This window comes from Folsomia candida, unplaced genomic scaffold (genome assembly GCF_002217175.1).
Source record: "Folsomia candida strain VU population unplaced genomic scaffold, ASM221717v1 Fcan01_Sc003, whole genome shotgun sequence".
Classification (NCBI taxonomy): Eukaryota; Metazoa; Arthropoda; class Collembola; order Entomobryomorpha; family Isotomidae; genus Folsomia; species Folsomia candida.
Genome location: NW_019091195.1, coordinates 7,325,212 through 7,341,095, shown reverse-complemented (window position 1 = coordinate 7,341,095; position 15,884 = coordinate 7,325,212). Strand labels below are relative to the sequence as shown.

The 15,884-nt window shown below is 36.3% G+C and overlaps 1 protein-coding gene and 2 long non-coding RNA genes across 9 annotated transcripts in view; all 3 read left to right on the top strand.

Moving 5' to 3' along the window:
• LOC110846382 (zinc finger protein rotund) overlaps window positions 1-3,125 on the top strand; it is a 90,078-nt gene extending 86,953 nt beyond the window's left edge. For all 7 annotated transcript variants that reach the window (XM_035850626.1, XM_035850628.1, XM_035850624.1 and 4 more), the window contains one exon: window positions 483-3,125. In XM_035850626.1, the coding sequence (XP_035706519.1) occupies window positions 483-588 (106 nt within the window). In that variant the 3' untranslated portion in view covers window positions 589-3,125. The remainder of the gene's footprint in view (window positions 1-482) is intronic.
• Window positions 3,126-9,003: 5,878 nt separating this feature from the next.
• On the top strand, window positions 9,004-10,801 carry LOC118434741. The gene is made up of 2 exons (XR_004834220.1): window positions 9,004-9,964; window positions 10,041-10,801. It is a non-coding gene; the product is annotated as an uncharacterized LOC118434741 (long non-coding RNA).
• Window positions 10,802-11,180: 379 nt separating this feature from the next.
• LOC118434740 lies at window positions 11,181-11,999 on the top strand. Its single transcript, XR_004834219.1, has 2 exons — window positions 11,181-11,517; window positions 11,601-11,999. It is a non-coding gene; the product is annotated as an uncharacterized LOC118434740 (long non-coding RNA).
• The last annotated feature ends 3,885 nt before the right edge of the window (window positions 12,000-15,884 follow it).

Genomic DNA, 15,884 nt, shown 5'->3' with positions numbered 1-15,884 from the left:
CTGAATCCATGTTGAGCTGATGATAATTAATAAATAAAAATCTATCAGTACAATTTAATATGCGAGGCTCAGAATCGGGGTGTGAGTTTACCAATTGTCAGTTTAAGGTCATGTAAATTTCTCAAAAACCTATCTACATACGTCACCCAGTGTTGGAGGGTCTCTATGATCAAAACAATTGCATATCTATGTCGTATTTAGTCTTTATGCAAAATTTCAACTTATTACGGCAACCGGTCTTACCTCTGCACATATGTATATGCGTGCCAAATATCAAGTCAGTCTATTAGCGATCTCTTGTTTGAAGAGCGTAATCGTTAACCGGACAGATAGTAGACAGGCAGACATGAAGGTTTTTCAGGACTTTGGCTAGATAATAATAGGCATAATTATGTTTAACGTTAACTTAATATTTATGTTTATGTTGCTTTAATTCGCTTATTGGATAATAACATACTGAATTTGTTGTTACGTATTTGCAGGAATCCAACAAACAAGACCAACCTCATCTCACTGCATCAAATTCGAAACTATGCTCATCAGCCCTCAATGACTCCAGAACACTTGCTTGGCCTCAAAGATAAATAAGAAGATGCGTGCAACATTTGGCCTCATCAAGAAATAATGAAAATATTCTCCTTTACTCCTTTAAACCCTCAAATACTAACATTCTGAGTAACACTTGTGAATTTCAATTACTTAGCAAAAAAGCAACACTCAACTAGTGTTACTGAAGCACGATATTAAAAGCATTTAGAATTAGCAAACTTTGACCTCAAATTGATATTTGTACATAATAGTTGCAAATAGTGTAAATATTAATAAGCGGCAAGAGCATGTAGTGCTACTAATACAAGAATGCAGATGAAAACTTCTCAAATATTCTGTTACTGTACGTACGGTGGTAATAGCCCAGTGCATAAATTAAGGATACTCATAATAAATGTATTTAATAGAACTATAAGATAAGCAACCAAAAAGACTTTATATAGGACATGACAACAACATTGAGAAGCCATTAATGGCAACAGTATACATCTACATGGGCAAAATATTAAGGATAAGCCCATGTGCATATGTACGTATCTACGTTCTGCAAGGGTTTAATGAAGAATTAACCGTCAAAAATACGGATTATAACTTGTGTCACAATTTTATGACTGCCTACTCGCAAGTACTATTTGGTTATTTTTTTATTTATATTTTTAGTTGGAATTAGAAATTGTTCGCTTTTTTAAAATTCCATATTTGAAACAATTTTGCTCTCTAATTCTTCTTTATAAAGATGACATGTTAGGACTACACACTCGACATTTCGGACCACTTTTGATATTGACTCTTATACAAAAAAGCAACTTTAAGACTGGTATGTTACTGTTCTTCCTGTGTCGTAGTGTCCAATACAAATACACTTTTGTGTTTTTTTGCATTTCCTTCTTTCTTGACTATGCAGATTTTTTTGTATCTTGCGTTTTAAAGTTTGTTATTTTTTTTAATGTACATTTTTGTTTTGCGAAAGTTGCTTCCATTCACTTTTTAAATTTCACCAAACTATTGTAACTTCTTGATAATTTTGATAATTTTATTCGCGTTTACCAGCTACATACAATTCATCAATTATATAATTATAATAATAATATTTGAATACCCAATGAAATATTTGTTTGTACAGTTTTAAACCTAGTTTTGTTTTGCAGTATTAATTGGTTATATATCCACTTGACAAATCGTATCTAATTTTAAGTAAATTATGCTTGTGATTGATAAACTTTGGATGAAAACATACCGGTTATAATATTTGTTTGATATGCGTATGGTTTACCAATCTAGTTTTAAATAATTTGTTTTTTTGAATGATTTACTTTATTGTTTAATTAGGACATACACAAGTTTTATTGTAGCATCTCAGTCGAGTAATTGGGAACCTAAATAATTGGCAACAGCACGTTTTGTCCTCGTTCATTAACAATGGTAGCGTGTAATAATCTATTGAATGTCCATCCAATAATGATAAGTACACTTAGCCGGAAACAAAGGAAATACGCATTCTGAATTTTTAGCCCGAGTGAATTAATCGAAAATGGCGTGAACTCGGCCCGTTTTACTTCCAGGTTCTCAGATTTTAGGTTCCAAATGACTTGTAAAATGCACCAAATAGAGTAAATTATTATATATGGCAACTACTACTACTAGCTTAAATTTACGGTTTATTAGTTGTGAGATTCCCCAGTGAGGCTTCCATCCAAATTAACTGGTTATTAACGGTTGAATAATTGCAAGTTTAGTAAAATAATCCAAAGCTTTAATTAGTTGTTTCTGGAGAATATATTAAATATATAGAATATGAAATTTAAATGACAATATGCACAAGATTACAAGATAATGTAAATTGGTTGGTCTCTTCATTTTTCGATACTGTGCTACTCATCCTCGTCATTAGAAATCTGGAGACTATATAGAAATAGAAGTGCTCAGTCTTTTTATTAGTTAAAATGTTTTGAGAGTAGATTTTCACAACTTTTTTTACCTTTTAGACCTACGTCTGCAATTTGATTATTTAAGTAATGTTTCCATTGTGTCAACAACCTCTTTTTAATTATATGTGTGTAATGATTACATTGTAATCGGTGAGAAAAAACCAAAAGTCCTCTATGGAAAGTGAGAATTTATTGTATATACATAATAATTAAACCACAAAAACAGAATTTTACAATATATTTCAAATAGTGTAGAACATTTTGAACAATCTAACCAGGAGTGATTTCTCGCAGTAACATTAAACAAAAATAAGAATTAAAATGAAATACGTTAGTGGATGGTAACTTGTTGGTGAGGAAAAGCTTTACACTTGAATTCCTGTAAACCAGGGATTTAGGTAGCATTATGTCGTATTGTTAACTCTTAGGAATTGTACAATAGTTGAATGTTGCAAAACTGATACTGTAGCAAGCAGGGATAGTTACGATTATCAAATGTTGTTAGTATTAGATGATTACTCTCCTAGATTTTAGTTCATACATAAATCGCAAAATTAGTTATAAACATACTATTTAGATTAATGCATTGATATACTATTTTAAGGATGGTTGATTAAAAGTAATAAAGAAAAATATTCAGTATCTCAATCCTTTTCATTGTTCCATTTCAACCGTATCAATCAGAAACAGCGCCATAATGCATCTTTAATCCCGGTGAAAGTTCATCACTGGGCACACATATTTATCAGTGGTTAAAATTTCATTATGTATTAATCGAATGAATCGAATTTTTTTATTATAGTCATTACTCCTTGCAATCAATAAAGAAAATTCGCATGAAACAACTGTTAGCGTTGTACATTCTAGTCTTGTGGAGGACGGTTTACCTTTTCTTGGATATTACTATTTGACGGTGTCCATACCAAATAGGTAAGCTTCGGCAGGTGGATTTTAGATTTTTGAATTTCCATAAAAAATAGGTCACAGGGCATGCAATTAGTGTAATAGAACAATAATTTTTAAACAAGTTGCCCCCAACCATCCGCTATGGCCATTATTGTGAGTCGGGGTAGGGGTCCGACCGTAGTACAGATATTTCTTCTTCATCTTTTGAGTTAGGAAGCTGAACTTTCGGATTCTACACCATCTGAGTGTCTCTAGGCGGCATTTTTCGGCGTTTAGCTTTCATGTCGAAAATGACCTTAAAACCGGTCAATTTTCGCCATGTATATTTCGCCATGTTGTTGTAAGTACAATGCCAAGTCTCGCATAGCCCTATAAATGGGATATCGTTAGAAAGGTTTCGACGAGCAGATTATGAAAATATATACTTTGTGGCGTCTGGGACGACTCCCTGATTTTTCAAAAACCAAAGAATGTTGATCAACATTCTTTGGTTTTTGAAAAATCTATGCGAGACTTGGCATTGTACTTACAACAACATGGCGAAATATACATGGCGAAAATTGACCGGTTTTAAGGTCATTTTCGACATGAAAGCTAAACGCCGAAAAATGCCGCCTAGAGACACTCAGATGGTGTAGAATCCGAAAGTTCAGCTTCCTAACTCAAAAGATGAAGAAGAAATATCTGTACTACGGTCGGACCCCTACCCCGACTCACAATAATGGCCATAGCGGATGGTTGGGGGCAACTTGTTTAAAAATTATTGTTCTATTACACTAATTGCATGCCCTGTGACCTATTTTTTATGGAAATTCAAAAATCTAAAATCCACCTGCCGAAGCTTACCTATTTGGTATGGACACCGTCATTTCTTGTTATTTCAGAAGGCAAATCATTCCTTTATTTTCAGACTATCTCAGAAAAGATAGTTGTCCTTCTTAAGTTTTAAACAAATTACATAAAAATACAATATGATTAAGTTTAATCCAAATTTTCTAGTGCTTATTCTTAAATGACATCCACGTCCGTGCCCTGAATGCTTCTTTGTGGGTTCAGTCAATTTCAGTCTTTCATATCGTAATCATTTGTAATACACTGCATGATGATCCCATCTTTCAATTCTGCTTCAATTCTTTTGGGTTGTAATTGATTTTGTCCTCAGATGATTGCGTTTAAATTAAACTGATCGTCTAATTTCACAAAATTATAAATATTACAAGTACTACGCAAAAATGATGCATAATGCTCCATTCGGTGTACATACACATATTAGAAATTGAGTTATTGGTTCTAGTAATTTTTTTTTGGGGGGGGGGGGGTGATTTCATCAGTCCCGAACACATGTAGATATGTAACTCGAAATATTGACATAGAATATTTTCGACGTCTGTCCAATTTAATAAATGGGGTTTCGATACAAAACAGTTCAAACTAAAAAGAAAATAACGCTCAGGGATAAATCGAAACTTTACTTGGGAACGCAGATAACTATGCACGTACATCACAAAATCAGAATCAGAGTTAGGGGCCTTCATAAAACCTCTATTTGGAAATTTTATATTTTAACTAAATACAGAATGATGCGTTGAGACGACGTGTATTCTTCAGCATAATTCACTCAGCAGTCATCGGTTGTTCATATTCAGCTTGGAATTTCTCATTTATTTTGCTTTCGTCCTTGGCTGTCCCAACAGCGAGATAGATTCTGATGTCGGAATGAGTTAAGTCAGGAGAAGACGGAAGACAGCTCCGCCCGTGGTTTGTTGGTTTTCGAGTCTATGAAGCATTCATGATGATGTAGGAGGAGGGAAGAGAAAGTTGGCTCGGCATAAGTTTTGTGGCTCTGAGGGAGAGACGAGCCACTTTATTTTCCTTGACTTGGTTGGCTTCCAGGGACGAAGGATGATGGAATTCCGGTCTGGACGGAATAAATTAAAGTTTTCTCACTGACTGAAAGTTGAGAGAGAGAGAGAGAAGTCCTGGAGGAGAGAGAAAGTATTTACATAGCACCACTTTCTCTATTTGAATAGGAATTAGAATTCCTCTCAGGTTCTGGCCACCACGATAGGCGATGGAGAATAATGACTTTGCCAGCCACCACAACACTCCGCCTGCCTGCTACATCATCCTGGTCTGATTTACCCAACTTAAGATTTGCCGAGAAAGACTAGCAGACGACGACTCGGGGGAAATGACGACAGCGATATTATTATTCAGCAAAAGCTCCATTGGTAAAGAAAGTGGGTAGGTTGGGGCATCATGTGAATAATGTATGATCTTTATTCTCTTATAGGCTCTGACTATCACAAAGTTTTAGGACTTGTTCTTTTCCGTTTCCCCTTCCTCCTCGGTTTCATTCTCGCTCGTATTCCTTCCACTACTCGTCCAGGCCTTCCTTCTTCGGATGAACGCAACCAATTTCACGTCCCCCAATCTCCATGCTAATCTATTTTAAGAACCAATTTTATGGGCAATCAGTTTAAAATTCAAATTCAATTCAAGTCGTCAGTATAAAGACTTCAGTGCTTCGCATACTTTCTGGCATCGCACCATGTGAAATGAATTTAGAGTGGACCGAGGAGGAAAGTCATTTAAACTCCCATCTAGACAATAAATTAGATTATTTAGCATTTTCCTGACAGCGACAACATTTTCCAAAAACTCTTGAAACATTAACAATTCAAAATGCAAACGAGCTACATGGTTCTAGCAGAACGCGTAACTGCCTTTTTTATAGGAGTATCAATAAGCAATTTCGTTACGTATGAAACGCTGAGATAATAATCGACTAGAACTATGAAAAATAAGCAGGAAAGAGGATTTGGAATGAATTAGGGTAAATGCGTATCTACGTATATCATTCATGCAGAATCTGGTTCCTCTATTCAGTTAGAATCCGATCGACCTGGAGTTTAGTGGCTCATTTTATAATGAAGGATGAAAATTATCAATCTTTGAGATTTGATAGGATTTTAACCAATTAAAAATATATCAGTCCCCAATTAAGAAAGGATGTAAAGATATCATTTCATGACTCAGAGTAGTATCTTATTACAGATGCCTAAAAAACATTCAGCCCTCTTCTCTGAGAATTTATAGAGTTAATTAAATTGTGACTCACGTTAACAGTATGCGAGGGAATATAGCATTTTAAGACTATAGAAGTATCTCATTTCAGAAATAATGACTTTCTGTGCAACCATGAAAATTCATTGTATTCGCTAAAATTGTCTCACCCCAAAAAGGCCTCATATGTACTGTGCATGGTCCATGTCAGTGTGTTGACGCTAATAAAAGTGTCACATAAGATTCACGCCTCAGTGAAGCAGGGCAAGGAAGGGGCGGCTGGCTGGTAGTCCAAGTGTCACATCCATTTCCCATAATGGACCTCATTTGCTCTTTCCATATGAAAAGTACTAAAACTAAAAGTAATAAGGAAAACAACAAGAACACCTTTCCTTCCGTTAACATTAATGTTCTTGATAATTTCAATGCATACGGAAATGTGAGTTTCATGGTTGAGATGATATGACAAATGTCACTCGTATGCCTTTATAGTTCATCTGTTTGAAAATGGGCAACATTTGCATATGAGTAACATGTAGTATTCCAGTCAATTCCAGGTTCACCATTGAAATTCAAGTAATAGAGCAATGAGATTTCATGCATATTATGTGGCATATAAAGCTTAAGTAGTATTTCAATCTATAACGAAAGCCACGGTTCCTCGTAATACCAGTTTATGCAACTTTAATTGGATGACTTGTCAATTAGTTATGTTGGAATGATGATCCACGACATCTTCCATTGACATTACGGCAACAATCCAATGTCGGTGTGTGGTATTAGCGAAAGGTTTCAAATTGATGTACATAAAGTGCTACTGCATATTTAAAAAAAGTTTGATTAGAGATGACCTCCTTGCAATGATCAGCAGCAGCCCTCACGGTGCAGCATTATTTGGTCTGAAGACGTATTGCATAAATATTCCGTCCATTATCTCATGCAGGATGATTTATTACCTTGTTTCGTAAGCAGGATTTTAATCTTATTACGCATGTGGGTAACAACGCTGTACTCACAATAATTATTCGGTTTTGTGCTCTCGACAACTTTCCTTTGCGTAAGTACAATAATATGTACTCGAGGATTGATCAATCAATTCCAGCATCAATAATACAAGTTTTTTGGGTTATGCGAAGAGTAAGTACATACCACATTCAGAAACCTGAAGTTACTTACTTTATTTTAGTTTTTAACACGAATAACTGTTTTAACAAAAATATATAGCTTTACATATATTTCACCTCTAAATAACTATTCGTATTCAAACCTGTGATCTCTTATGTACTTGACTGTAAGTAATGCAAAACCTTCGTATGAAATTAAGATGTTCACATTAGTTACAGATGCATACATACATCTGGTTCTCTTTGATAATTACATACTGTATAGAAATTGTCCAAGATTTTAATTTATGAGCACGGTCTTCATTATGTATTATTCATCATGAAGACGAGTTGTTATTAAGAAATATTTTGGCAAGTTCCCTTTGACAATGTGCGTTTACATGTGAAATCCACATGTAAAATAAATGGACCTTGTTAATGAACGGCGGAATGGCAATTAGCGGATGCCTTATGGAAGAGTTCGACCCGAGTCCGATTCGCCGCTTTGTAATCAACAAGTTATAACAAGACAATCGGAACAGATGCTGACAAAATTGATGGACGAGATCGTTTAAGCCGAGCTTAATCTTAACCAACCACATCACATTTTTCATAAATGGTTCAATTTTCGTACAATGCAGACCAAAGAGTGTGTACAAAAAATTATACAAATGGTCAGATACAACTATGTAGCTGCACATATGTATCGCATCAGGCAGCTCTTCTAAAATATACAAAATCTACAACTTGAGATCATTTATGCTCTCACGAAAAAATCAACTCAGCGTGAGAAAAGTTTCTAATATTTCGTTCATTTCTCATCGATTTTTGCGTGATCCAAAAACCAGTTTGTCAAGTTCAGATTTGTTTGCTCCTTGTTTGTAAAGGTGGATAAACACCTCTCTCACACATTGCACAACATGCTTTGAGTTCGGTTCGGACATCTACAGAGTTCCACCTTCGTATCTCGTGACTTTGTTTCGAATGATTTTCTAATGCAATCAGTTCAATGTTGGGCTGCTTGCCGTTTTTAATTTTTCTGGATTTGCAGGACACGTTTTTGAGAATGTATTTCTAGGATGGATGAATGCGGGGAGCCATTTAGTATTTTTGTCGAATTTTACTACATCCCGCTGGTGCACAATCATTTTTACAAGTTTAAAACAAATCATAAATGCATTGATTTTTTTCCCCGAACAAACTGCTGGTTTCAATTCATCTTCCCAACCTACCCCTTTCAACTTTCAAATCAATTTTTATCGGGAGGAATAAATACCCAAACGTTAAACTAAACATTGTTAAACCAACGTCCAACATATTGGGTTGTCTGCAACTGGAATTTAGTTTACTGCTTGCTTCTGCTACTGCATGTTAAGCTAAACCCAAAAACTTGATTGGCGAGGAGGAGATGTAATCAGATTTTGAACCGCAGTTCTAAGTTGTAAATTTTTTAAATGATTCAATGACTACGAGTACCTACCGGTTTCAGAGGCACACTGCAGATTTGATTTCAATTGGTTTTGTACAATTGAGAAGAAAGCAAAACAAGATCTGCTGACCAAAATCGTTGACCAGTGTTACATTTATTGCTCATTTAAATTGTTATTGACAATTTTAATACAGTGGCATCGATTGTTTTAGCGTTTAGTTTTTGACAAAAATGTGCATCGATTTTTAAAGACTTGCGTAATATTGAGATAAGTACAGTGTTAGTGAACTTGACTTGAATGAGTTTAAACAGTATTTCGTTTCCAAATGTGCAATAACAGGGAGAATATTAACCAAAGTTCTTAAAATCCAATGACACTGAAGGCATAACCAAATAATAACTTTTGGGTTTCCTCGTCATGTGAAGCAATAACGAGATAATTGCTCTCAGGGATAACCGCCATTGGTGGGTTCACCCTTATAATTTTGTTCAACGCTACCAACCATCACAGATAAGCTCGCTCTTCTTCTGCATGCATGCAAGGCCTGCGATTCTTATCTCTTGTGAATCATGGTGATTAAAGAAATTCTCATTTGGAATTAGCCAAGTCATTACAACTTTGTGTGAAGATTCGTGTGCTAATAATTGTTATCATTTCCCATCTCGGTTTACGTCTCGTCTTGTTGTCCCAGACAGACGTAATAATATGTATACGTATGTACATGCATATACATACCTCCGTTCATTTGCCCACTATCGTGTTGATTCTGGTGATACTTAATTTGATTTTCTTTGGAGTACTAATCCGTAGACATTCTCAACAATTATATTTTTTGGATTTCCTAATTAACCTTGAGAGACCGAGAAAGAAATTTTATGAACTCCATCCACATTATTTTTCACAAGATCGTAAAATTTTCCAAAACAAGTTGCGTGATTGTTTGTTGAAAGTGCCCATACATATATATCTACGTATTCCAATGGTAGGTGTGTGTGTGTTGGTGAGACTTTTAATGGGACAATAAAAAGTAAACGGAACGATTCACTTTTTAATAACAGATGCAATGATAAGTGTTAATGGATATGGAAACAACGCGGAGGGTGTCGCAAGCCAAAGGGACTATAAATTCAAGACTGTGACAAACTAAAGTCTGCAACAGGCCAGTCAAATCATAAATTACGACGCATCAACTTCATCCTGGTGGACGGCAGAAGCGCTGTTGCTAAGCATGAAAGAGGGCAAAATACAAAGTCGACGAGGAAAGTACAAAGACTATCAAATTTCTGGATGAGGAAGCAGGAACGGGAAGTTTTTGAAGTGCAAGGAATAATGAGAAAACTTTCCTTTTCCTTCATTTTCTGTAGATGCTGGAATATCTTCCTCGCCGCCGCCCGAGTGGGGGGAGCAGAGTTGGGGAGAGAAAATGGAGCCGCAGTATTTAATTTCAAAGACTCCATCCAAGGAAGATAAAACGAGAGTAGACGGAGGAGAGCAAAGCTTGGTTTTAATTTTGTCATAAAACGGCCAAGTAATCGGATTAGTTTCTCAAATTCTCCAACTTTAATATATACTTTCTCTCCTCTCTTTCTCTGTAATCTATTCACTTCAACTTTTCCTGCAAATTTTCCATTATTATTGAAATTTCCCTTCGGGATCCCCATATAAATTTGGGTTCAGCTCTGAATGGAAGTGTTGATCCAGGGAATTCTCATTTCTCAGAATGAATGGTAGATTCCACCAAGTACTCAACTTTGGTAGAGTTTTAGAGAGGAGATACTTTCTCAAGTTTAAGAAATTAAAGTTTTCCACAATAACTTGACGCCTTGCTATTTATTTGTGTGAGCTCCTTTGTAATTTCTATTACAAGTTTCTTGGCTAATTAAGTTTCGCATATTTATCTTTGCGCAACCTGGTGCATAATAAAATTAGTTGTAATTATACTCGAGATCGTAAGTTAAAGGTCTAGTAAAAATTTTAGTGCAGGAGCAGCTTTTACGAATGCGTATGTAAATAAACATGGGCCATGAAATCCGTTTGGGTGAAAAGGGAAAGGAACTTTACATTCTTTCCCTTCTTTTCATTTTAATCAATAGTCGCACGTGGAGAAGGGGAAAGTACATAAAATGGAAAGAAGGAAATAAATTCCAACCGAGGAAAGGAAGTGAATATGCTCATGATGAATAAGTGGTGGTATGACATTTACCATTCCCAACCGCCCAACCAACCCGGATTCCAAGGGAAACGACCCCTCCATCTCCGTCGTCGTCGTCGTTAGCATGCAAAGCAATGGCTGAGCTGGGATTATTGATCTTGCCCTCACTGTTTTAATTTCCTCTGGATTTTTCCAAGCAGGGAAAAAGGACTGGCTGGGCTGCTGGAGTGAAATAGCTTAAAAGGAGAGGAAATGGAGTCTCCAAGGCCGAGATCTTTGTCATCTCCCGGGTACCCAAACTACTACCTCCTCTCTTTCTACGCTATACAATCGTCCAAATATCTGCGTATATAGTCTGCCACATCCTGCGTGGCCTGATGCAGGTCATATACGAATATTCCAACAACAAAATGTTATAGATCTCTCCACACAAAGAGAGAAAATGAGAAACTTTGTTTTATACAAGGATCATTTGGCTCCTGGGAAATACGTCTATGCTCTGCGGAGGGGATCGACTTTCCCCTCCTCACCATCACCACCATCACTTTCCTCCTACCACTTATCTTTAATATCGTCATGGCGTTTTTATGCTCATCTGCATAAATGGATACGCTCCCGGGTAGAAAGTAGAGGGGGTCCCTACACACCGCTTATAAAACCTAGGATGGGATGAGGATGATCAAAACTTGGGGTGTGGGAGAGAGGAAGAATGGCGAGCAACCTATAAAAAGTGGGTAGCTTTCTGAAAACAGCCAGCCATGTTTCTCGGATTGAGGATGCGCCGAAAAATGCGCCACGACATCCTTCTTCGCAAAAGTCGTCATCCTTTATGTAGCTGCTGAATCAATACACAAGATCTTCAAGGTATTTTTTACGAATTGCCCCAGCCAGCCAATGTTATGCATATTCACGACATTGTGACGGTGAATGATATACTGAGTGTAATTTAATGAATATTGGGAATAATGTTAGTACAATCACTCTGCAAAATATACAAAAATATAAAAGTTGCGTAAGAGGATCCACTGACCACAGACAGAGATTTGCAATCTGTGTCCTTTCCGGTCTAGTCTATAGATTTGAATGGAATCCGCTCAGGATCAAGTTCAAAGAGCATTGTTCGGGTGGTTGGTGGCATTGTCCCAGTTTTGCAAGCATTCAGTGCAACTGATGTAATTTATAAATGGAATGGACACACGGAGTTAGAGTCCAGCACTTTGCCACTACTGCTGCTACTACTATTTACTGCTCAATCCTGGTCATTCTCCCCAATTCCATCGCCACATGTGTACAAATGCCCATGCATGCTTGCATCTAATTCTCATTCAAACATACAACCATACACATACGTACCTATATACGTACATATTTACATATGCTCACAAGCAGTGTAGTGCGGTATAACTCCATGAGAGCGTTATGGAATTTTCGGACATTTCATATTACTAGCTCTTTATATGTTTGTTGACCAGTCTCATGAAAATAGAGAAAAGCAACACGTGAATCGCATTTGCAATGACAGCTCATCTCGACCCATGGTTTTCTACCTACTCCTTTTCTTGATGAAACAAAAGTGAGAAACTTTATCTCCAAATTTCTCATGTTCTCATCCCAAAACTGGGCTTTGTCCTATGAAACGAATGAAAAGATGTAAATTGAATCAAAGACATGAGAGTGGGGAGGGTGATACGGATACATGTGACAAATATACAAATGATATGCGAGAAACAGAAAAGTAATCCCAGTATCGGGTTTTAATTGATGCAGGAGAAACCGGTTGGTAAGGTGCCGTCCGAGGAGAATGATACAGTATGTGCCATTCAAGGTGGGAAAGTACCTGCTCCTCGGTGGGAATGAGCTGCTGGACAGCAGGAGCAGTATCTCACACAAACGTCCTCCTTTATTCTTCTCCTTAATATGAAGGCTGGGGTGGTGGCATATGCGATAATGAAACGAGATACTCTTGGTCCACTCTGGTTCCGTGTGAAAATTTGGGAAACGAAAACATCGTCATCCCCAAAAACCAGTTCTGATTGAACTCGGTCCAGAAGTGGACCAAGAAAAATTGGCTCATTACGAAAAATCTGATGGAATTTGTATATGGACCGGTTCTTTCCTAATCGAAATCACGTAGCATCATGTCATTCTGAGATCAATGAGAAACGGGAGAACCAATGTCCAGGCCGGAATGGATTAAATTATTCACAATGACCCATTGAAGTCCACTTTTGCTTAAAAATCTTGCATCCTGGGAAAAATTGGAAAAATTAATTTTTATTCTAGTGTCCTTCCTCCCGTTACTTTTATTCATTCAAAAGATGCTTTATTTCTTAGACGTCCACGTCCTCAATTTAGCTACCTATACTTTTGTGGAGAGCTAGTTTTTGTGCTTTTTATGCTCACTTCTCTCCAGTTTATTTCTTCTATTCAATTCGACAATGAATTTATGCCGTTACTTTCCTAAACTTTTTATCTTGGTCACTCGGCCAATGCTTGCCCTCTGGTTCGTCCTTACTCCTCCCATCTTATGATCGGATTGGCATCTTTTTACTTTCTTCCAAAAATACATGTGCATACATTTCCTGCGTTATGGTGATGCAAGGTCCAGTTTGGTCTTTGGCTGGATTTTTCTTCTCACAACTTGTTTCTTTCCTGGTTCAGCAAGATCTCGGGCTCCTTATTGATAATCCTAAACTTGTTTTCATACTGATACTAATACATGCATAAATATCCGACCAATAAATTAACCCCGAGATTTCGCAACCGAGGTGATAGATTTTTAGAACAAGTGACCTTGGGTCAAACTGGTCCTGTCAGTTTATGCTAATAATTTGCAAACTGTACCCCAATAATTTGAATATTTGATTTCTACTTTGAAATTGGTTTACCATTACAGTTATAATAATTACAGTTAGAATAATTAGAAGTACTTTAGTAATAAGTTGTGTTCTTTATTTTATCTGATCGCGAACTTTGCCCGTGAGAAGTGTAAATTTAATTTGTGTGACTTTACAATTAGTGAAAATCAAACATTTAAAAATTCTGAGAACTGTAACATATTAAAAATCAACATCTACAGACATGTATTTGGTTCAAAATGCAGCCCATCACCATCAAGCAGCAATGTCAATCCACCAGCAGCAATTCCACCCTCACCACCAGCAACCTTCGTCCGTAGAGCTGTCTCAGGTTGGTAAAAGTTATTGAATTGCGCATTTAGCCACAGGATTAATAAAATACAGCATTTTTCTTTCTGCCTACTTAATGGGCATGTCCTTAATTACTCTCTGAGAATTTATTCTGCATCCATTATTGTGCTCCCTGCACTACCTGCACTGAAATAAATGATAAACATAAATTTGTTGGTGCTTGGTGCGAGAAGGTGGAACTAATGAGCATGTGGTAAATTGATGAGCAAATTCTTATTTTATCCTATTTCTCAACGACAAAAGCATTTTCTGGCCGTCTTAACCTTATAAACATATAAGCACATGCATAAAATGCTTAGTTCAAGTTTTTAGTAATTTTGTCAATATTTGTGTGGCAATAATTCTTTGCACCAGCTTTCTGAAAATGACACTACTTATGCAAACTGACTTTTTTTATCACGCCAGCTCAGGATTAATGACAGCTACTTCAAAAAATAGTGTGTATCATAATGATATTGGAGACATTTTAAGTGGGTTGTAACTTTTCATAGATTGCAATCAGTGCAAACTAAAGTCACACATCTGCTTCTCCTTTCCCACACTTTTGCAAGATTTGTTCCAAGATAATGGTTACTTGATCCACAAGAGATCTGATCCAGACGAAGTCTTCAGATCGCTATTTTATGACTGGTTTATAACATTAAAGTAAAATTATGTTCTGGTTCAAAACCATGCAAATTTTGTGCCCATGAAAAAAAGTCGTCACATTTTTTAATGACTAGTATTAACTAGGCTGGACAGAACACCTAGTAAATATCTATATTTGGTGATAGTCACCTACCTTTAAACCATTTAAACAATCACGATGAATCTTTCATACAAATCTCACGTGAATTTAAGTTCATAAGTCAATGATTCAAGATATATTTTTCATCAACCCTGTGAAACCTTGTGTTAATTCAAAAGCATTGGGTTAAAAACTCAATATGTAAAGTAAATATGTATGTATAAAATTGTTACATAATGAACCGAAAAAATTACCATAATTAATTTGTTACTCAAACACGCAACAAAAGGTGCTGACGATTTACACTGTAATTTTTAAATCGAATGGCATGAAAACCTTTAAAATTGATTAACAGAAGCCTGTGCACGAAGTACGTTTGATTGGACAAGAAGAGCTGATTAAAATGTTAGGGATGAAATCGTAAGAAATCTTGGACTCTAATTTAATTAAATTGATGGAAAAGGAAGAGGATGTTGAAAAGTAGAGCTGACGCAAGTAGTCCCATCCTCACTAATAACCTCAGACGACGGTATGTTGGATTGAAGTTGTTTGTGAAAGGTTGACTGCAAGATTGTTACTTTTCAACATCATCTCATCACGAAGGACGTCAATCTCTGTGTGTTGTTATTAAATTCATCGTCTCCTTTCATCTTTTCTCTTGTGAAACTCTGTCGTTCTCAACTTTAGATTTTGTTGCCCGAATTTTCATTAGCAAAGCAAGTCTCCCCATCTTCTAAATAAATACAACAGGGCTTATTCAAAACAAACTTCTTGATTATTTGAGAGAGTAAATTCTGAAGGAAACGCGCCACTA